We start from the raw sequence: 23,760 nt of genomic DNA, 5'->3' as shown, positions 1-23,760 counted from the left end.
TTTTAAACTTTATTATTTTGGAAGAGAGCACAGGTAGGGGAGGGACAGAGAGAGAAAGGGAGAGAGAGAATCCCAAGCAGGCTCTGTGCTGCTAGTGCAGGCCTGACGTGGGGCTCAAACTCACAAAACCATGAGATAATGACCTGAGCTGAAACCAAGAGTCAGATGCTTAAATGACAGAGCCACCCAGATGTCCCAATGAGCAACATTTTTTAAAAATATAAGGTGAGGGGCGCCTGGGTGGCGCAGTCGGTTAAGCGTCCAACTTCAGCCAGGTCACGATCTCGCGGTCCGTGAGTTCGAGCCCCGCGTCGGGCTCTGGGCTGATGGCTCAGAGCCTGGAGCATGTTTCCGATTCTGTGTCTCCCTCTCTCTCTGCCCCTCGCCCGTTCATGCTCTGTCTCTCTCTGTCCCAAAAATAAATAAACGTTGAAAAAAAATTAAAAAATATATATATATATAAGGTGAAACTGGGTGTTTTAAGAAAATGCGTAAAACTCATTCAGTGCATATATTCTTTTGAAAAGTATCTTTCCAGTAAATCCATAATGATTACAGAAACATCAATTTAAGCACATGAAAACCAACACATTTTTAATGTATATGAGGCCCTTTAATAATCTATAGAATTTTTATATTTGTTTTTTGTGTCTGTAAATATGTTTATATAGAAAGAGGGAGGGTCTTAAATGCAATGTGGATTTTTTTAAGTTTATTTATTTTGAAGGCAAAAGGGGCAGAGACCAGGAGAGAGAATTCCAAGCAGGCTCCATGCAGTCAGCATGGAGCCCGACACTGGGACTCAATCTCACTAACCAGAGATCATGTCCTGAGCCAAAATCAGGGGCTTTACCTTTCCTGGGAATTATTTATGTTTATTCCTTGCCAGTTTGATAGATGATGAGTAGTATTTTTATTATTGAATCTGCTTTTGTTACTTTTTTACTTTTATTTTAGCATTTAAAAAATACAGTTTTTAGTAAAGATACTTCTTAAGAAATATCTAATTGTCTTTTAATTAAACTTTGCAGGCTATGGATCATCTGCAGTCATTCATTGCAGATTGTGATCGAAGAACAGAAGTGGCCAAGAAAAGATTAGCAGAAACTCAAGAAGAGATTAGTGCTGAAGTGGCCGCAAAGGTAAGAATGTCAGTAATTTCATTAGTACAAAGTATAGTTTCATCTCACTAATTTTAGCTTTTTATTTTGAAATAATTACTTGCACAGATTACAGAGACATATATAGGGAATTCTCTGAACTCTTCCTCTAGCCTCCCCTTATATGTTTACATCTTATACAACTGTAGTACACCATGAAAGCCAAGATACTCATACCACTCCAATCACAACATTTTATTCAGATTTTACCAGTTATGTGTGCACTTGTGTGTGTGTGTGTGTGTGTATGTGTGTATAGCTCTGTGCAGTTTTATCACATGTGTAAGTAACTTGGGTAACTACCATCATAATTATGTTACTTCCCTGTAACATCAACCTTGAGACTCCCTCATATTACCTCTTTGTAACCATACCTGTTCCTCCTTTTCCCCTGTCTTCTGGAGACCTCCATCTCAATAATTGTTACTTTACTGAATATTATATAAATGGAATCGTGTCCTTTTGAGAATGGTTCTTTTCACTCAGCACAGCTTCCTTGATTCATACAAGTTGTTGCATGTATCAGTAGTTTATTCCTTTTTTTTTTCTGAGTAGTATTCTATGGTATGGATATATTACAGTTCAACCACACATTGAAAGATGTTTGGGTTGTTTCCATTTACTGGGTTAACACCAATCAAACTGCAATAAGCATTTCATTTCTCTGGGATAAATGCCCAAGAATGCAATTTCTGGGTCATATGGTAAGTCCATTTTTAGTGCAACTCTTGATCTTGGGGTCATGAGTTCAAGCCCCACATTAAGTGTAGAGATTACACAAATAAATAAACTTTAAAAGTGCAAATAAGAAATGTAGAAAGAAAAGTACAGTAAATCCCAGTGGATTTGTAGTCATCAGTTTTTTGCTCATTTCATTATTTTAAAAGCAAATTCAGTATGTCACATGATACCACCTCTAAAACATAACCATAAAATCATATCCATAAAGCTATAAAGCTAGCAATAATTTTTTAATATTCCCTAATAACTAGAATGTGTTAATTTTTCATATATAGAGTTGATTTGTTCTAATGAGAATCCAAAAGAATTCCCTGTATTACAGTTTGTTGATTTGATGACTTACTACTTAGTAACATTTTGTGCCATTCAAGATAGTTGGTATGTTTTATGAAAATGTAGAATGGAGGCAGAGTTACCCAGATAGTTTGGATGACAGCATTAAATCCACTTCTCAAGAAATGTATGTACAAAGGGAAATGGATTCTCCTCTTTGAGGAACGGTCTTTTGTTTTAAGTAATCTCTGCACCCAACTTGGGGCTCAAATTCATGACCTTGAGATCAAGCGTTGCATGCTCTGCTGACTAAGCCAGCCAGGCACCCTGAGAACTTTTGAAAATTCTCTAAAGATGGGATCCTAAAGTGCAAGGATCTGATATCTCATGGTTGAAAAACACCCATCAGTGCTATCCTGGTTTATATGGCCTTGTATTGATTATTGATCACCACAAAAATGCTACTTAACAAATTACCTCAAAACTCAATGACTTGAAACAGTGGTATTTAGCCTTTGAGTCTTCAGTCAATGATTCAGGCTGGTGGTGCCTGGGTGGTTCAGTCAGTTAAGCATCTGACTCTTGATTTCTGTTCACATCGTGATTCATGAGATCGAGCCCCGCGTTGAGCTTTCCACTGATAGCATGGAGCCTGCTTGGGATTCTGTCTCTCCCTCTCTCTCTGCTCCTCCCTGCTCACACTCTTTCTTCCTCTCAAAATAAATAAATTTTGAAAAAGTGATTTAGGCTGAACTTGACTGGGAGGATCTTCATATACTCAGCTGGGCTTACTCACATGTCTTACAGTCGTCCAGAGGCTACTGAACCCAGAAGGCTAGCCTGGCCATGTTCTCATGGTAGTGGTAGAGGTGTAAAAAAAATGTCATAGCTCTGTCATACAAGTGCTTTTCATGCCTTTCCTTCTGTCATGTTTGTTACTGTCCTGTTAGCTAAAGCCAGTTACGAGGCCAAATTCAGAATCAGAATGTGTATGATATTACTAGTTACATAACAAAAAATGGATACGAGGAAAGGTAAAGAGTTTGGGGCATAATCCAATTATTCTATGATGGATATTGAAAGAAAAATACCACTTTTGTTAAAGAGGTAAGAAAATGATAATAGCATTGAGAATTTCTTTGAGGGATGAATATTTTGGATTGAAAGACATTTGAGAAGTAAAGATTATTGGCACACTAGTTTGTTGGGACTGGATTACCACATCAAATTAAAATCTTAGCTAATGTAATTGGCCATGTAGCCTGAATACTTAACTTTGTGGCCAAAATAAAGATGGTGTATGTATCATATACCATTAAAACAGTAGGAATGAACTAACTACACTCTCAGGATGATGGTGAGGAGGAGGACAGAATCCCAAGGCAAGAATTAATCCCAGTGAAAAAACATTCACTAAGGCTAAGGGAGAAGGAGTGCTGTGGTCGTATAGTGACAAATCAGTAATGTGCTGTGTAGTGTATGTGCAACGCACATTTTCTCATTTCTCACAACTTTGTGAGATACTAGTATTCCTGCTTCTCAGATGAGGAAGTTGATTCAGGTTAAGTACTATGGTCAAAATTACGCATCTGGTAATTGGTTGGGCAATAAGCTAAAACTGTTGGGACTCTAAAGTCATCTTTGACTTAAAGCGTATGCACCAGTTCATTTCTGTAACTCCTTTTTTTTTTTTTTTTTTTTTTTGAGTCTATGCTGTTTCTTGGGCATTGGAAATACAAAGATGGGAAATATAAATAGCTATTTTAAAAGTGGTGTGGTAATGTATATAAAAGTAGTTGTTGTAAAAGATACAAAGATGGTACAAAGGCGGCTTTGGCTCTCTCTGTTTATGATTAAGTAGGGTGAAATGTGTTGATTGATCAAGAATGCTTCATGGAGGGGCACCTGGGTGGCTCAGTCGGTTAAGCGACCGACTCTTGATTTCAGCTCAGGTCATTCATGATCTTAGGGTTCATGATTTGGAGCCCCACATCGGGCTCTGCACTGACAGTGTGGAGCCTGCTTGGGATTCTCTCCCTCCCTCTCTTTCTGTCCCTCCCTGGTTGCGTTTTCTCTGTCTCTTAAAATAAATAAATAAATAGACATAAACAAATAAAAAGGAATGCTTCACAGAATAATTGGATCTTGTTGAGTGAATAGACATACGTGAATTCAGGCAAGGGGAGATCAGGGATGATATCCCAGGAAGAGGGATGACATCCCTCTGCAGTCACAGAGGTAGAAATTAAGAGTAAATTTGAGAAACTGGGTGTAACTACTATATTGTGTTGTGAAGTGGGGGAACAGCAAGAGATGGTTTGGAAAGGTACATAGGGCCAGATTGTGTGAAAAAAGGTATTTTATACTTGGAATATACTGCCAAAGCAGAGGTTAGGAAGTAATAGTTTTAAATTGAGATTATTTGTATTCCTGACCTCACTGTAGTGAGGGCAAGCAGGCTCAAAACATCCTCATATCCCACCAGTTCATGTATTTTATGCTCAGAAAGCATTATTTGTACTCCTCTTGCTTTAGAGAACTTGTCTTTTCTGAGCATTTGTGAAATATTTTGAACTTTGATAATTGTGCTTTTTATTCATGATTTTCTTTTCTGTTGCTTTCTAGGCAGAACGTGTTCATGAATTAAATGAAGAAATTGGTAAGTTGTTGGCCAAGGTGGAACAACTAGGAGCTGAGGGAAATGTGGAAGAATCCCAAAAAGTAATGGATGAAGTAGAGAAAGCACGGGCAAAGAAAAGAGAAGCAGAGGTAATGAAATTCTTTATAGTATTATCTAGAGCCTTACTGTCTATACTTCTTAACATATATTTAGTTGGAAATTACTGAAAAGTTAAAGCCAATTAAAAATTATTTTAATTAGCTGGTATCATACTAATGGATTATGTATCAAAAGTTGTGGGTTTGTTTTATTTTAGAGCCACTGACCTGTTGAAATTTGTAACTAGTAAATGAAATGAACTAAACTAGGTAGTCATACAGAACAGTCACACACACATCACACACAGAGTGCGTAAATGTCATAGTGATACCTTCCCCTCCCCCAGCTTAACACCATGGCAACCATTGGATTTCTTCTCTTCCTACCTCAGTACAAATATAGTACTTTGGCAGCCTCCTCTTATGCTTTCTTCACAGCACAGGTCAAAATCTAATGTCTGAAGACAAAGTTCTATTTTGTTTTGCCCACCTGATGTTTTTTAGAAAGCTGGATACCTTCAGATGAGGTTGTATTCTCCCATTTTACCATAGTGTCCATTGCTCTTAACTGTATCACACCATGGTTTAATTTTTCTTATTCTGTCCTCTTTTAGATAACTGATTTTAGCCCATTTACTGCTGTAAATTTTCTTCTACACACAATTGTAGCTGTATCCCACAGATTCATATGTTGTATTTTTATTTTTATTCAATGCAAATATTTGCTAATATTGCTTGTGATTTCTCCCTTGATCTATGGGTTATACAGGAGTGTGTTATTATATATTTGTTTTTTCTAAATATTTTTCTTTTCTGATTTTAATTTAGTTCTCTTGCAGACAGAGAACATTGGTGTGATTTTAGGTCTCTTAGATATGTCAGTACTTGTTTTGTGCCCTGAATTTAGTCTTGGTAAATGTTCCATCTGCATTTTAAAAAAATTTTTTTTTTCAACGTTTATTTATTTTTGGGACAGAGAGAGACAGAGCATGGACAGGGGAGGGGCAGAGAGAGAGGGAGACACAGAATCGGAAACAGGCTCCAGGCTCTGAGCCATCAGCCCAGAGCCTGACGCGGGGCTCGAACTCACGGACCGCGAGATCGTGACCTGGCTGAAGTTGGATGCTTAACCGACTGCGCCACCCAGGCGCCCCTCCATCTGCATTTTAAAAGAATGATACTCTCCCTTGTTAAATGGAGTGTTCTGTAAATGTCAGTTGAGTTAGGATGGTTGATTAATTGTTCAAATCTTTACACATCCTATTGATTTTCTGTTTATTTACTGAGAGGAATATTCAAGTCTCTACCTCTAATTGTGGATTTATCTATGCTTTTCAGTTTTGTCAGTTTTTGCTTCATGTATTTTGAAACTATTATTAGGCTAATACACCTTTAGGTTTGTTGTGTCTTTTTGAATAATTGGGCCCTTTATTATTTTGAACTGTCCTAGTAATGTCTTTTGCTTTCAAATCTTGATCTGATATTAATAAGGTCTTTTTAGCTTTTTTTAGATGTTAAAGTTGTATACTGTAAACTCCAGAGAAACCACTGGAGGGGAAAAAAGTATAACTAATAGTAGAAATAAAATGGAGTCCTAAATAATACTTAATCCAAAAGAAGGCAGGAAAAAAGGAATAAACAACAGATTGGACATAGAGAAAATAAATAGCATAGTGGTGTACCGATAATTATGTTAAATGTAACCCAGTGTACCAATAATTACATTAAATGTAAATGGTCTAAATATTCCAACTAAAAGGCAAAGATTGTGAGACTGGATTTTTTTTTAAAAGCAAGAGCTAGCTATAATAAGTCTACTTTAGGGGCAGTAGGTGGCTCAGTCAGTTACACATCCGAGTTCGTCTCAAGGTCATGATCTCACGGCTTGTGAGTTCAAGTCCCACTTTGGGCTCTCTGCTGACAGCTCAGAGCCTGGAGCCTGCTTCAGATTCTGTGTCTCCCTCTCTCTCTGCCCCTCCCCTGCTTGCACTCTCTCAAAAATAAATAAACTTAAAAAAAAAAAAACAAACTACTTTAAAGTGTTTATTTTGAGAGAGAGAATGCATATGAGCAGGGGTGGGGCAAAGAGGGAGAGAGAAAATCCCAAGCGGAGTCTGTGCTGTCAGCACAAAGCCCAGCGTGGGGCTTGGTCCCATGAAGCATGAGATCATGACCTGCACCAAATGCACCAAAATCAAGAGTCAGATGCTTCACCGACTGAGCCACCTAGTCTCCCCTGGAATCTACTTTAAATATAAATATATATTAAAGGTAATAGGATGGAAAAGAATATGCTGTGCAACCTTCTTAGTATTTTTGAAGTCTTAATATTGAGGATTTCTTTATTATTTTTTTTAACTTAGATTTTATATTTTTATTACCTATTTTTTTTTTAAACAGAATTGATTGTCAAGTTAGTTAACATACAGTGTATACAGTGTGCTCTTGGCTTTGGGAGTAGATTCCCATGATTCATCACTTACATACAACACCCAGTGCTCAGCCCCAACAAGTGCCCTCCTCAGTGCCCATTACGTATTTTCCCCTCTCCTCCGCCCCCCCCCCAACCCTCTGTTCTCTGTATTTAAGAGTCTCTTGTGGTTTGCCTCCCTCTCTGTTTGAAACTGTTTTTTCCCCTTCCCTTCCCCCATGGTCTTCTGTTAAGTTTCTCAAATTAGCATTTCTTGAAATGTAATTAATACCAATCCAGAAAATAAACACTGAATTTTTATATTTTAAATGTTTATTTTGAGAGGGAGTGCACGCACGAGCAAAAGAGCAGAAAGAGAGGGAGAGAGAGAAAATCCCAAGCAGACTTCTCATTGCTAGCACAGAGCCAGATGTAGGGTTTGATCTCACGAACCATGAGATCATGACCTGAGCCAAAATCAAGAGTCAGATGCTTAACTGACTGGGCCACCCAGTTGCCCCAATTTTTAAATGCAGAGTATTTTATAGCTCATTTCCCCCAAAGACTCTGGTAGCGAACATAGTGATGTTATTACTTGCATGTTTTGTTTTCATGAAATTTCATGCATATGTATTTGAAGATTTTCTAGTATCACACAGTGGCTTAACGTCTTTAATCTGTTATATTTTGTCTGCATTTGATTTTTACTAAGGACAATACTTTAAAAAATGTGCTTGCCCATTTTAGATTGTGTTCAACTGCACATAAAAGAAAACTTAACTTACAATGGGTTAACCAAAAAAGGGTTTTGTTGTTCTCCTTTAGTAAATACTCGTGGTTAGGGAGTCTAGGGCTGATATGGCAGCTCCATGATTCCATCTAGTATACAAGTTACTTACACCTTTATGTTCAGCCATCTTTATTATATGGATTCATCTTTATGTTTATCATTTTTTGGCGGTAATATGGCCACTATGCCTAAAGCCTTTCTTCTGCATAACTAGAAAAAGGAATAGTAAGGCACAAAAATTGAGTTGACTTGCCTCTGTGTATCATGTGTTTGTGTTTATCTTTTTAAAAAACTTTTATTTTGAAATATTTCCAGAGATACAAAAGAAATAGTGTAAGGAATGCCCCTATATCCTTCACGTGGACTCCAAATATTAACATTTTTACCACATTTCCTTTTTTTTCTCCTATTGTATGTGTATTGTATGTGTAATGTTTGACATTAAGTTATAGATGTAAAGCCTCTTTATCCCCAAATACTCCAATGTGTATTTACTAAAAACAAGGATATTTTATTACATAAATGCAGTATAGTGATTTGAATCAGAAATTAAGATTAATACAATACTATTAATTGGAAGACTTTATTCAGATTCTTCTGAATTGTCCCACTAATGTTCTCTTTATTAAAATTTTTTTCTTTGGGACCCCTAGGTGTTTTAGTCTGTTAAGTGTCTGACTCCTGATTCTGGCTCAGGTCATGATCTCACGGTTTGTGGGTTCCAGCCCTGCATTGGGCTCTGTGCTGATGGTGTGGATCTTGCTTGGATTCTCTCTTTCTCTCTCTCTCTCTCTCTCTCTCTCTCTCTCTCTCTCAAGATCAGTGAATAAACATAAAATTTTTTTTTCTTTGTTTAAGGTCCAGTTCAAGATCATATGCTGCATTTATTTGTTCATGTTCCTCTAGGCCTCTTTAATGTGGAACTTTAGTCTTTGGCATGATCTTGACAGTTTTGAAAAGTACAGGCTAATTATTTTGTAAAATGTTTTTCAGTTTGGGTTTGTCTGATTTTCTTCTTGATTAGAATTTTGACAGGAGTACCATTTAAGTAATGTTATATGCATCAGAAGGCACATGCTAGTAATTTGTCCCATTTCTGGTGATATTGCCTCTTTTTCGACTGTGAAGTTACAGTGCTTTCCTTTTTGTAATAAGTGTCTTGGTATTGACACTTTTTTCTTTTTTTTAATGTTTAATTTTGAGAGAGAGACAGCATGCAAACAGGGAAGGGGAAGAGAGAGAGGGAGACACAGAATCTGAAGCCAGCTCCAGGCTCAGAGCCTGATACAGGGCTCAAACTCAAATGGTGAGATCATGACCTGAGCTGAAGTTGGATGCTTAACCAACTGATCCACCCAGGCGTCCCTTGGTATTGACATTTTTGAAACTGTAAATATTGTTTCCCATCACTTCTGATCCACAGGTGATAACAGCCATTAGTGATTTTTTATCTCAGCTTACTGACTCCCTTTGAAAGAACTTTTCTATATATTCCCTCCAGCAATGTCCACTTAAATATCTCTAAAGCCAAAGCTGCATAAAGGCTTGGAAATAGAATTTTTTTGTTTTTAAGTTTTTTTTTTTTATTTATTTTGAGAGAGAGAGTGCATGCACATGCTCAAGCAGAGGTGGAGGGCAGAGAGAGGGAGAAAGAATCCTAAGTAGGCTCCACACTATCATTGCAGAGCCTGATGTGGGGCTCTATCTCACGAATCAAGAGTTGGACGCTTAACCAACTGAGCCACCTAGGTGCCCCAGGAAGTGTAATGTTTTTTAGGTAGAGAGGTGGCTGTGTCAGACGATAACCAGAATATTTTCAGTAAGGAAAAATGATTGAGTGTAAGACATCTTACTCTTGTTAAGGCACTTCCTCTCATTGCTTATAGAACTATTGCTTTTGGTGGAAAGTTATCATTTGTATGCCCTGTCCACATTTCCAAAGGGAAAAGAAATGACCTGTGGGTAAGAAGGCAGTGGAAGGAAACTGTAATAATACCAAAGACATTCATTCCCTCTCTGCCAGTGTGGGTGACTTTTTTCTTGATCCTTCACTGATGTATATAGTTTTGGGGTTGCTTCGTTTCATTTTTAACAAAAATTGCAGAAAAGAAAACCCAGAACACTGAGAAGGCCTTTCCGAAAGTCGTGTTCTATGTCGTGGTAGAATTCTTACAGTAGTTCTTGGCAAAATACAGTTTACTTCCATTGGCTAGGTCCCAAGGACAGAGGATGAGGGTAATGGAAAACCCATGGATTTTCATAACAAAATAGCCATACTTTTGTGTATTCATCAGAAAACTTTTCTTTATATGTACATAGTGTATTTTGTGTAGTGGTATGACTCAGGTTTATATGAATATTGTTTTTCTCACTTTTGTTCAGGAAGTTTATAGGAATTCTATGCCGGCTTCCAGTTTCCAACAACAGAAACTTCGAGTCTGTGAAGTCTGCTCTGCCTATTTAGGTCTTCATGATAATGATAGACGACTGGCTGATCATTTTGGGGGTAAACTGCACCTGGGATTTATTGAAATAAGAGAGAAACTTGAAGAATTAAAGGTACATTGGTAAATTAATATCCTTCACTTTAATTTAATCACTCGTTGTTTTGATATGTATTAGTTAATCTTTTTGTGTAATATCTTGGCTGAAATTCTGCTAACAATTCATACCAAATAGAGTAGGATTATCAATGGAGATAACAGCTGGTTTAATGGATGATGTCCGAAAAACAGACTTTAAATACTGTCCCCTTATTTTGGGGGATAGTGTTTTGTGTTGGATAGGACATTGAATTAGGAATCTTGCAAACTGAGTTCTGAACTAATTGTTTCATACAAATTCCCCCCAAATTTTTATTCTATTTTCTGTAAAATAAACAGTATAATATTTACTTTAATTTTTTTTAATGTTTATTTTTGAGACAGAGACCGAGCGTGAATAGGGGAGGGGCAGCGAGAAAGGGAGACACAGAATCCAAAACAGGCTTCAGGCTCTGAGCTATCAGCACAGAGCCCGACGCAGGGCTCGAACCCACGAACTGTGAGATCATGACTGAGCCGAAGTCGGACGCTTAACCAACTGAGTCACCCAGGCGCCCCGTTATAATATTTACTTCAAAGGAAGATTGAGAAAATGAGTCTAGTATTTTTTTGAAATATTTTGCAGTTTTTCATAACAAGCTTGTAGGACCTCTAGTTTTATTTTATGCTCCTACTCCTGTTTCAGAAAGGAATTAGAATGAAACCTATCTTTAAAAAAAGGACAGTTATTATCACTTAACATATATATACCACTATTGTGAGAAAGGCAGTACAGTTCCTACTCGTGCTGAATTCTTCTGAGAAGACAGGAAAACAACAAACAGGGTATTTCTAAAGAGGTTAAAGATCAGAATAAATGGATATAGTCAATTTACTTCTCAAGAATCTGGTGTGGCTAGTTTTATTGGTTTTTTTCTTTTTTTACATTTATTCAGTTTTGAGAGAGACAAGCGTGTGAGTGGGGGAGGGGCAAGAGAGAGAGGGAGACACAGAATCTGAATCAGGCTGCAGGCTCTCCGCTGTCAGCACAGAATCCGATGCAGGGCTTGAACTCAAAAACTGTGAGATCATGACCTGAGCCAAAGTCAGACAGTTAACTGACTGAGCCACTCAGGTGCCCCTGATGCAGCCTGTTTTTTTTTTAAATTTTGGCACTGTAGCATTTTGTTATGAGTAGGAGACTGGCTCAAAGGTGGCAATCACCGGATAGTGACTTTTATTACTGAAATTAACCCAAGATCTATAGTTTCACATTTAAAATAATGTGGAGTCAGAAACACTTAGGGACGTCTCTGTATTTGTAATTAACAGTGAGCTCTTCTAAGTATTCTGAGTAACTGGGATGATTTGGGGTAAGTTTTTTTAAATGACTAAGTTTCACTATTTCACATGGTTACTGGGGTCTAAGTTAAAACTCAAAAATAGTACTGTTTGGGAATCTTTGCAGATACAGAGCTAGCAACAGGACTGTTTAGCTTTTTACTGGTACTTTTTGAAGCAGCAGAATTGAGGTGGTAATTGGAAGTGACAGAAGACATTTTTATTTTGGAAATCATAGAGAATGGGAGCTTATAGTGATTTATACTGCTTAATGTTCTTTAAAAAATACAAAATAGGTGTACCTCGCTGGCTCAGTTGGCATGGCATATTCCTCTTGATCTCAGGGTCGTGGGTGTAGAGATTACTGGAAAAAAAAAAAAAGACTTGAAATATACAAAGTAATGCTTGAAAATATTCAAAGGAGAAAAGTCTTGTAGAAATGATTTTGAAATATTAAGTCATGAAGAAACATGAGATTTTACAAATGTTCCCCAGAAGGGGGGAAGAAACATTTTGGAAACTAGACTTGCATAATGATTTTACCCAGTAAAACTTTTAATTGAACTGTTATTAAACAGATTTTGATGTTACCTGTGCTATATTGGGAACCACATGTCGTAGAGTGTAGGATAATTCTTATTAAGAATGGACTCAGTAACTAATGCTTCTCATTTTTTATTATTTGAATTGTCATTGTCTTTTAAGAGAGTTGTAGCTGAGAAACAGGAGAAAAGAAATCAGGAACGCCTGAAACGAAGAGAAGAAAGAGAGAGAGAAGAAAGGGAGAAGCTGAGGAGGTATGGAGTGATGAACTGAATAGTCCAACTATCTGATGTTGAATGTCCCTGGCTCTAAAAAGAGATGTGATTAATACAGGATTTTCGGTGTTACTAAATCTGCATGTGGGAAATTTGTTTACTCTTAAAAGTATTACTATGTGAAACAGTGTTTATAAAAATGTTAACTTACAACCATTTAAATCAGGGTGATTTCCTTCAACATGTATGGAAGAGTGAGTAAAGAGTCACATCCTTATTTTTTGTAAGATTTACTACAAAGCTCTTTCTAGCCCTCTGGTTTTCATAATGGCTGCGTTTGTACCAGATTGGTATAAAACTATTTTTATTTTTGTCATCTGCTTTATTCTTAGTTTGGGTTTTGTTTGTTTCATTGGTTATCTTACATTGTGCTTTGATTCTATATTTCTTCAGTTCTAGGAGCTATAAACTTTTAAGATTGTATTAATTTAATAATAGCTAAATGTATGCAATTTTTATATTGGTATTCATTAGTTGATAAAGTCATATTCTTCATATTTAGTAAACATTTAAACATTAATGTTCTGAGCCACTTTTACCCATTGGCAGCAAATTGTGTGGCATCGTGGTGGGAACCTTCTTTGAACTCACGTACATAACTTCTTTAACAACTTCAGGATGGACAGATATGCCACAAAAGAATTATGTGTAGTTCTCATTTATAGTGTTTCCTTAATTGTATTACACATCTCTGGAAGTTAAATACTTCCCAGCAGATTTTGTGCCTAATTAAAACCCTTTATGATATGTGACTTGGTCATGGCAACTTCCCCAGGCTTTGAGCATGTTTTACCGTAGTCTCTTTCAAGATGTTTAAACTAACTTTGTGTTACATGACTTGTAGCAGGTAATATTTTTGCACTGCAGTGAAGAAATGAAACAAAACTACACTTCCCTTTTTAAGGGGAGTGCTGTCGTATATCCATTGATATATATGTTCTTCATTTACCATAAATTTTACCTCATAGCTCTATCACTGTTCTCTTTTGTGTACACTGATTTTCTGTGGGAATATTGCTTAGCTTTATAAGACTGTATAAATGGCATTAGAAATCTCATTTTAAAATTCTGAATATAGTGCCACTAATTTATATACTTCAACTGAAATGATAGTTGGATGAGAACAAAAATTCTTTGCCATGACTACATTTTCACATCTGTGGCTGACAAGAAAGTGTACCACATCTTACTCCTTTGTTGCCAACTGGCAAATTTCTTTTAACATCGATGGTAAAATGTGACGCTATTTCAGAAATGTGTTTGAAGTTTTCTTTTTTTTAAACTGTGAACTTGAGGAAGTATCAGAACTAAGAATGAAAGATGAAGAAATTACAAGCAAGTACGGAGTTATACAAGATGGGATCCCAGCTATGGTATTGAAAAGGATAATGATAAAAACTATTACTTACTGAGTGCCTGTTATGTACCAGGCCTGTGCTACGAATTGGCCTATATTCGTTCATTTAATCCTTACAATTGCCTGTGAAATTTACATTGCTGTGCTGCTTTTGCAAATGGCAAACAAAGCTGAGGGAAGATATATATTTATTATCTGTCTGGGTCACAGGTAGTGATGCAGCTGAGTTAAAACTTAAATCAGGATGAGTCCAAAGCTCATCCTTCAGTTGTGCTGTATCTTCCCCACAAGACACCCATGGTTTCCTAATAACCACAGTACTAGCCATTACTATTTATCGAGTGTTAATTATATGCCAAGAAATGTGAAGAGTGCTTTAATAAGGGTATCATGTGTCATGTTAAGAAAGATATTGTAAGATTGAGTTGGGTGTTGTAGCAATTACGCTAGGAGGTTATAGTTCAAAAGTGAATATATCTCAGATAATAGAAATTTTACCCTGTTCCCACAGGGAAAGAAAAGATGACAGAGATATAAATAACGAATTTTTTCCAGGTTGGGAAGTATTTCCTGGGGAATTAGTGAATGGTTATTTATTGTGGTTTTTACTCCCAGGATCATGTTTTTTTCTCTCTTTTTTTTGTAATTAAAAAAAAATTTTTTTTTAATGTTTATTTTTGAGAGAGACAAAGCATGGGTCGGGGGGGCAGAGAGAGGAAGACACAGAATCCGAAGCAGACTCCAGGCTCTGAGCTGTTAGCACAGATCCTGACATAGGGCTTGAATCACAAACCATGAGATCATGACCTCTGCTGAAGTTGGATGCTTCACTGACTAAGCCACTGAGGTGCCCCTCCTAGGAGTGTATTCTCTTAGAGAGCTAGGTATCCTAGATAGGGGATCTCATATGCCAAGGTGGGGAAGTCTGTACGGTTTGTGGTGTATTTTGGAAAAATTTGCACACGTTCATGTGTTTCATATTTATAGAATGAAAAGATTAGAAATCAGGGGGTGCCTTGGGGGCTCCTTCAGTTGAGCATCTGACTTTCGGTTTTGTTTGACTCAGGTCATGATCTCTCGATTTGTGGGATCAAGCCCCGCATCAGGCTCTGCACTGACATTATGGAGCCTGCTTGGGATTCTCCCATCTCTTCATCTCTCTCTGCCCCTCCTGCACTCTCTTTCCCTCAAAATAAATACACATTTTAAAAGATTAGAAATCAGGAAGAATGTAATTTTAACAGTGCATTGTACTTTTTCTTAGTCTTTTTTTCTAAAAATAGATACTCTTTTTTCAGGTCTCGATCACATAGCAAGAATCCCAAAAGGTAAGTTTTACACAAAATGTACATAAGTATTGAAGTTGGGTTTTTTCCAGATGTTGTTTTCATAGATTAAATATTTTTTAAAAATGAATGAGAATTAATAGAGTAATACTCTTAATTTCTTTTGTAGTTCAAGTGTGGGCATTTTGTTTTAAGATGAAACTGGTCAGAAGGTACTCATGAACTACAGCCTAATTTTATTGGAGTAATATATACAGTGCCCTGGAGTTAAAGGGAAAACTAAAAACATTGGGGCGCCTGGCTGACTCAGTTGGTAGAACATGCAACTATTGATCTCAGGGTTGTAAGTTCAAGACTCACGTTGGGCATAGAGCCTATTGGACAACAAAAAAAGGGAAAGCTAAAAATATTTTAGAATATTTCTTTGAAATCTTTAGAAGTGCAGGTAAATATGCGACAATAATTTTCGTGGTGCATGTAAGAAACAGATCAAAGTAAGGAGGGAGGGTGTAGGGTGTACCTGTTGAAAATATAAGCAGGTTGAATAGTGAATACCTTTTTGAAAGAGGGATCCATAGTGAGATATCGAAGGGAATCTGAAATGTTTATTAGTTTATACCCTGGTCTTCACTTTATATGTTTATTACTTATAACTTTGTACCGAGATCACAAAAAACTTCAGAGGGGCAAGAGAACACTTTATTTTTAAAGCTTTGACATTAATATTTGACGTCTTTTTGAAGACATTCTTTAAAAGTTTTAGTAGTTGCTAATTTTTTTCTGAGAAAGGTGGGGAAGCATGGTGTATGTCGTCATTTTTTAAATTTTTTGTGTGCAATTTTCATTCCTATCCTTGAGTCGTTCTTGTGAGTCCATCCCCACTTAGAATGCCCTTTGTCATTCTTTGTCAAATCTTACAATTTTTCTTGTTCAGATAACTACTTTCTGAAACCTTTGGAGTACTCTTAACTCTAAAGTTAATTATTTCTCAAGAACTTTTCCCTGTATACTAGAGCATTTGCGGTTATGAAAGAAAAACCTGCATTTCTTTTAGATGCCCCATAGTACTTTTTAGGATCTTTCAGCGATGTGTTTCTGCTGCAAACACTAAAAAACTAATAAAAGGGACCAGTTGTGTCAGCCAGTTCATATTGTTGTTTCTGAAATCTAGGATGAATAGAAACATTAAATGTTGATAGTGTTCTTGTTTACCGGTTGATTAATGCAAATTAGTCCCTTTGTTGAAAAGATATTTAAACTGTTTGCACATAGAAAGTCTTCAGATATTGAGGCCAGAACGTTAATTTCTACCATTGTACTCCAAGGCACTTTTCTATACTTGGCCAATCCCCTTCTCTACCTCAACCTGTTTTTCATACATCAATCAGAATATGCCCTTTAAAAAGTGAAATAAATTACGTCAGCCAAAAGGTATTCCATTTCACTTAATGAGAAGTGGAAGTCCTTGCCATAGCTTTTAAGTAATCGATCTGAGATTGGGGTAAGTAGGTACCAGTTTATGTCTTGTGTCAGCATATTTATTAATAGCTCGCCCTTGCTTTTTATATAATTAACCATTGAAAGCATCCTAGTTTGAATGATATGGTATTTGGTCATTTTGCCCTTAAAACCCTGAATTATTCCCCTTGCTGACTTCATTCCAGCCAAACAGATCTTTTAGTCCTTCAATATGCTGAACTTTATCCTACCTCCGAGCTTTTGCCCCTGTGTTCCCTCTACCTGAAGCAACCTTCTTTGAGATGGCTGATTACCTTATTTTGTCTTTGCTTAAATGCTATTTTACCAGAAAAGCCTTTCCTGCCTATTCTGTAAAAAGATTACAATCTTATTTCTCTGTCCATCTTTACCTTTTTAATATAACCTTTTTTTACTAGCCGACTTACAGTATTTACTGCTTACATATCTGTGTGGAATTCTGTGTGGAATAACACACTGTGTGGAATAACCTCCATGAGGTTAAGGACTTTTTTTTTATTTGCTGCTCAGTCTTCCTAGTACTTAGTGCAAGATGCACCCAGTAAATACTTTTTAAATGAATGACTAATTATCTAGAATTTTGTAAAAGAGGAATGAAATTATGCATTGAAAGACATAAATTCATTGTAGCTCAAAATGAGTGACTAAATCCCATTTAATTAAACTTGCATTGAATGAATTTTATGTTCTTTTCCTTATGCTGCTTTTCAGAGAGATTTTATTCAGTTGTGGAAATATTCGTTCAACCGTAGTTGATGCTGGGTCCACTCTATATGCCTTCTTTTGAATATAAATGTTGACATAAGCTGAATGCTTTTAAACTTGATTTAATAAAATAATCAGTTGAAAACGAGCTCGGTTTATAAATTGTATCACCTGAATAATATGCTTTTGAATTTATTAAATTATGAGAAAACATTACATTTTTAAAGTGACTTTAACAATTTTTTAACTGCTTTATTAAGGTATAATTTACATGCCATAAGTTCAGCCATTTTAAGTGTATAAGTCCATTAGTTATAGTTATGCAATGTCAATGTCAAGTTTAGATCATTGCTATCACTCTAAAAAGGGACAGTTAGAACAAAGTTTCATATCTTTCTTCCTGCTTGGTTTCCGTCACTTACCACACACACATGTTGTGAGTTTTGTGACCCAGTGGAGGCTCCAGAAGTGTTTTTCCTTCTAGCTACTTCAAAACGTTTTTCCTTGACTATAGTCCTATGTACTCACACTTTTTTTTTTTATGATTAAAGTTCTCTAAAATGACTTATACATGTTTTTTTCCTTCCCAAGCTAAGTACTGCTTACAGGAGAACAGCCTTACTGTGTTGATTACACTGTGACTAGGCATATTGTGGACATTAAAACTTATTTTGATGGTCATAAGATACAACCTTATAAATTCAGAGTTACATTATCCTAAACACTGATCTCTCTTATGCCTCTCCTCCCTTTATCCATGTCCATCAGATACATACTTTAGAAACAAAGTATACCACAAAAATTTTAGAAATTATTTAAATGAACTACAAATCTCTAATAAAATCATCTAGATAGTACAATCCCTGGCATATAGTAGTGGTATAGATTTAATTTTTATGATATTCTTGATATAAATTTATACGATATTTATTGACCTTTAAGAACTAATGTTTCATTTTGAAATTGCAGTATGTAGTTATTTAACATACCAGCATTTTACTTTGGTGTAGATTTAGCTGACTTGAAATAGAACTAGCATCAAGCTTACTGAGCGATTGTTTCTCTTTAAAGAAGAGGCTTTAGCAAATGAGAAGTGCATTGCTGAGAAAGCTAAAAACTAAAGCAAACGGGTTTTGTAGGTCCAGGTCCAGAGAGCATCGCAGACACCGGTCTCGCTCCATGTCACGGGAACGGAAGAGGAGAACTCGCTCCAAATCTCGGGAGAAACGCCATCGCCACAGATCCCGCTCTAGCAGCCGAAGCCGCAGCCGTAGCCACCAGCGAAGTGGGCACAGTTCTAGAGACAGGAGCAGAGAGCGATCCAGGAGGAGGTACTGAGGTGTCCATAAGAGGATATGGAACTACCTTTATTAAAGGTTTACACTTGGAATACTATTGGTTTGAGACTTGCATCTGGTAACATGTACACATTTGTGTGTGAGTTTGTAACATTTTTTCCCCTGATTATATGGGTAGTTAAATAATACACTTAGGAGCCAGAGTAAAGAAATTGGAACCGATATGGGCAGAGGTTATTGCTTTTTCTCTGCTTAGTGTGTCTTGGGGGAAAAAAAGTACTTTGTGGACAATTTTAGGTACCAGTACCAATTTTTTCAGTATGTATTGGCGCATTAGGGGCTTTAAGAAGTCCTTTCATTTAAAGAGTTTATCTTTGTTTGACTTCTGTTTTCCAAACTTCTTTTGAGCTGGTGCACTTTTTCAGAGCAGACACATTCTGGTATATTGTTTAATCTGCACTCTAGGTATGCGTTGCTATATACAGTTAGCTTGGTGGGGCAGACTTAGACTCTTAAGGAGGGTAGACTTTCTTGGCATGGAAATTTAAAGGTTGCAAGGATGTGGTGTGTTTAAGGACCTGAAACTATATTCAGGATAAAGGATTAGTATGTGGTGGTGGAGCCTTAAGTACACACAGGCTACATCGACCAAGCTCCCAAAACTTCTCAGGTCACAAGATGGTCTTTAAAAGCCAGGTCATTTCTATGGCACATAACCCATGCTTAAAATTGCTTTTTTCTTGAGAACTCTTAACTATGTATGTGATAAATCTTTTTTGAGTGCCTAGCACCTACTAGTCTTAAATTTTCTATCAATTACTCTGCATAAAGCCCATGAGAGAATCCACATAAAGGTGGTAAAAATTTTTTGTTTGGGTGTGGGGTGGGAGGGAGGGAAGCCTTTGTTTGAAATCACTCACAAGCAGAGTTAATAGGTTAATACGATTTCACTAAATATTTTCTTATATTCTTACCTTGTTCCAAGTAGGTCTCTCCCCCCAGCTTCATTGAGTTATAATTGACAAAATTATAAGATATTTAAGGTGAACATTGTGGTGATTAGATATATATATATATATATATATATATATATATATATATATATATATATATACACACACATTATAAAAGGGGTCCCACCATGGGTTAATTAACCTATCCTTCACCTCAGCTGTTTTTCCTTTTTTTTTTTTCCTCCAGTGAAAAGATTTAAGTTCTCTTATTAGGACATTAAGTAAGTAGTTCTTCAGTTAACTTTTAATCAGTAAGAGTCGTATACTTGCTTCTATACTAGGCCTACTAAAAAAAGAAGTGTAACAGTTGAGCAATTTTTTCAAGTTAGAACACAAGACTAACATCTTTGACAATAAACAGACTGATCTCATACTTAGCATATAAAGTGCTAAAGTATACATCAAAATAATACAGGAGTTTAGATGAGGGAAATACCAGAGAAGTAAAAAAATGGGTTCAGATAGTAGGTAAAACCAGGTAGGAGAAAGATATTCCAGATGGATTATCATAGACACTTGCAGAGAATGAGGAGGGACTTTATAAGGGACATAGTTCCTAAAGTGATTTGCTTGCTGGCCATTCATCTCATACTCTTAAAACTGTAGACCCACAGTGCAGTGCCCAATAAATGCATTAAAAAAAAGGAATCACCCTACTGGTTGTTAGAAGGTCTAGAGAGTTTGTCTTGTGAACCTGCCCACCTGTCATTGTTTCTGGTATCTGTGAACTCTGATGTCTGTTGGTGGTGGGGATGGAAGGGAGGGGCATGTCTCCTCCCCTGGGATTGTGTTATCCTAGTCCTAAATGGTTCCTGCATTTATGAAGTTGTATAGGACATTTTTCCACTATCCTACATGCCACCCCTGGTGTTTTCAGCATGTTCATAAACAGGTTTATTTTTGTAAAACTATTAAAAGTTTTTGCTTTTCTCAAGAGCACTTCTAATCTCGACAACTTATTCTCTTTCAAAGCAGCATTGTGTTTTTACCAAAAATTAGCAGCCAATTGCTATTCAAATCTACATGTTAGTACATAAAACGTCAAGTTACTGCTATATATTTCAGTTTAAATTTCAAGGTAAAAGTCCTAATTCAAAGTCTTAATGATTTACTGTTTCTCCACCCCAACTGTGAAATACTGGTCTGAATTCTGTTAGTGACATTTCCCTGGCAACAGTTACCTTAATAAATGAGGACTTGGCTTGCATTTTTCTACATCCTGGTCTTTTCAAACACGTGGTGCAGACTTCACAGTCAGATTAGTTGGGTTCGGTGGCTGTGGCCAAATAATCTAATTATCCTGTTATCTCCCATCTTTTAAGTACTTGGGTTATTAGTATTGGTAATTTGAATGAAATGTTGAGTGTAAATAAAATGCTTATGGAAGGGACATTGTAATCTCTCACAAGATCCTAGTTGATGCTCATCTCGTGGTTATTTTCCAGTTATTACTGACCTTTGAGACTTACCTGCCGTTGTATCTAATTCTTAGGCATCTTCTCTCCATGTTACATTCTTAGAAAGATTCTGGAGAGGAGCAGTGTAACCAGACATGCACTGTGATTTTTTTTTTTTTCCTACATCTTTTAAAAATTAAGCTTATTCTAACGTTAAGTAGAATGCTCAAAGTTGACATTTTAATCTTTCAACCTTTTTTGGTTCAGTCCTACCTTTTTTTTTTTTTCCTGCATTAGAAGCTCAAAGTATTAGCTAACCCATGTTCACACTTAGAATCTGAAGCCTGGTTAAGAGAGATGATTATGTAAAAGTACCATGTCACCTGTAAAGAACCAAATATATGTAATATATATTATTAATTCATTCTAGAGATTGAAAGTATAGATTTCATATTCTGATCCCATCATATCCTTTGGTTTTCCTTCTGATTGAATCTCTGATAATCACTTACCTTTCTCATTGAAATTGGGTATGGGAATGGAGAGATGGTGTAAAGAAGCCATTATGGTTAATCAAGATGGAGTGTGATCATCTTTCTGTCTTCCATTCTTATTTTTTTCTGTTGGTTGAATGAGCTCACTGAGGAGGAGTAAAGATTTTAAAAATAATAAATGGTTATCTGAAGCCATAACATTAATTGAGTACTTCCTTATCTAAGTTGAGTGTTGGCAAACTATTGCCTGCAGGCCAAATCTGGCCCCATAGCCGGTTTTTGAATAGCCAGTGAGCTATGGGTGGTTTTTAAATTGTTGAAGGGTTGATAAAAAGAAAAGGAAGAAGAATATCTACCTAAAATATTTACTCTCTGGCCCAACAGCAAAGAAAATAAGATTTGCTGACCTCAGTTGTAAGTTTTAAATTTCCATCCAGTTTGGAACCTGTATTCTGTTTATAAAAAAATCGGTTTAACACTTTGATTTTTAAAGATACTGTCTATGTACTATTTTCATATTAAATACATTTGCCATGAATTAGAAACATTTTATGATTGCCTCTGAAATAATGAGAATATCCTAGAAGTCATTATTTTAGCTTACGGTTTTTGACCCTTACCTGCTTGTTTTCACCCATCTCCCTTGTCACCTTGGGTAGTGCTCTTTTCAGCCTGAAAACTGGCTCCTCTGTCTTTCTTGGATGTAGTCTGTATATCTTCAGCTATCAATCAGTACCTTAATATTTATCCGATTCTTTGATTTGGATATTGGGTTTCCCAACACATTTTGCTCCTCAAATTAATATTTTTCAGATCCTCAAAAGAAAGATTCAGAGACCAAGACTTAGCATCACGTGACAGAGACAGGAATTCAAGAGACAGATCACCTCGTGACAGAGACCGAAAAGATAAGAAGCGGTCCTATGAGAGCGCTAATGGCAGATCAGAAGACAGGAGGAGCTCTGAAGAGCGCGAAGCAGGGGAGATATAATTAGCTGTGTACATATCCTCAATCCTTAAGCTTCCTATGGAGTTACATACTATTGTTTAGTTTACAGCTATTGGGGGTTACAGTGAGCAGTTCCAGACTCCAATCCAAATAGGCTAGATGCACAGTATCTAACTCGATCTGAACTGAACTTGTTTTCCCTGATGAAGCCTAAAACTACATCCATAGTTTCTGGTGAACCTGTAATGCGATTCTGAAAGTACAGTTTTATATAATAAGATGCCGATATCTTTATTCTTTCTAGTAGGAGTGATAGTGAACGAATTGTGTTGCTTGCCTTGGGAATTTTTGAACATTTGTAAAATGCTGTCTTCCTTTCTAGTCCACAAACAACAGCTTTCAGAATTTTTCTTTTTAATTCTTCTTCCTCTGACTTTTGTATCCCCTAATACCTCCACCCTCTAATTATAGGAGAAAGGGGGAGCAGGGAAGCAATATGACTTCTGTTCTAAGGTTCTGTTCCCATTATTATGAGCTGATTACAGAGCATTTATACTGGAAAGTGTGCTGGAGAAATTTCAATACCCGGAGTTTTTGTTTTGTTTTACAGTGCCTATTTAGAGTTGGAAGTTGAACAGCCTGTTGCATCACATACTTTGCTTTTTTATTGAAATTTTGAAATCCAACATGTCTTGATTTTTCTGTTCTATTGAATTGCTATGTTCAGGATGTTTTGAAAAGGGGGGTGGGGCAGGGACTCTTTCATAAGCACTTGTTTTATTTTGTGTGTGTGTGTGTGGAGTATAAAGGCTACAACCTTATTGTAAAAAATAATAAAATGAAACAATCACCACCACCATCATTAAACTGTAACTCGTCTAGTAAATTGTCACTAGAACTATTTGATGTGGGCATTTCTTCTGTTCTATCATCATTAGTGCCTTACTGTGCAAGGCACCAAAGGAAATAAACACATACTTGCCAAGATGAA

The 23,760-nt window shown here is 36.5% G+C and overlaps 1 protein-coding gene across 8 annotated transcripts in view; it reads left to right on the top strand.

Moving 5' to 3' along the window:
• The window catches only part of LUC7L2 (LUC7 like 2, pre-mRNA splicing factor), a 69,268-nt gene extending 45,508 nt beyond the window's left edge, over nt 1-23,760 (top strand). For all 8 annotated transcript variants that reach the window (XM_086688894.1, XM_025930028.2, XM_086688874.1 and 5 more), the window contains 7 exons: nt 1,032-1,142; nt 4,800-4,943; nt 10,475-10,651; nt 12,661-12,752; nt 15,429-15,458; nt 18,758-18,949; nt 22,634-23,760. In XM_086688894.1, the coding sequence (XP_086545020.1) occupies nt 1,032-1,142; nt 4,800-4,943; nt 10,475-10,651; nt 12,661-12,752; nt 15,429-15,458; nt 18,758-18,949; nt 22,634-22,811 (924 nt within the window). In that variant the 3' untranslated portion in view covers nt 22,812-23,760. The remainder of the gene's footprint in view (nt 1-1,031; nt 1,143-4,799; nt 4,944-10,474; nt 10,652-12,660; nt 12,753-15,428; nt 15,459-18,757; nt 18,950-22,633) is intronic.

This window comes from Puma concolor, chromosome A2 (assembly GCF_028749965.1).
Source record: "Puma concolor isolate L17-30 chromosome A2, mPumCon1.1.hap2, whole genome shotgun sequence".
NCBI lineage: Eukaryota > Metazoa > Chordata > Mammalia > Carnivora > Felidae > Puma > Puma concolor.
The sequence above is the reverse complement of the archived record's forward strand: the minus strand, read 5'-3'. Positions and strand labels throughout refer to the sequence as shown.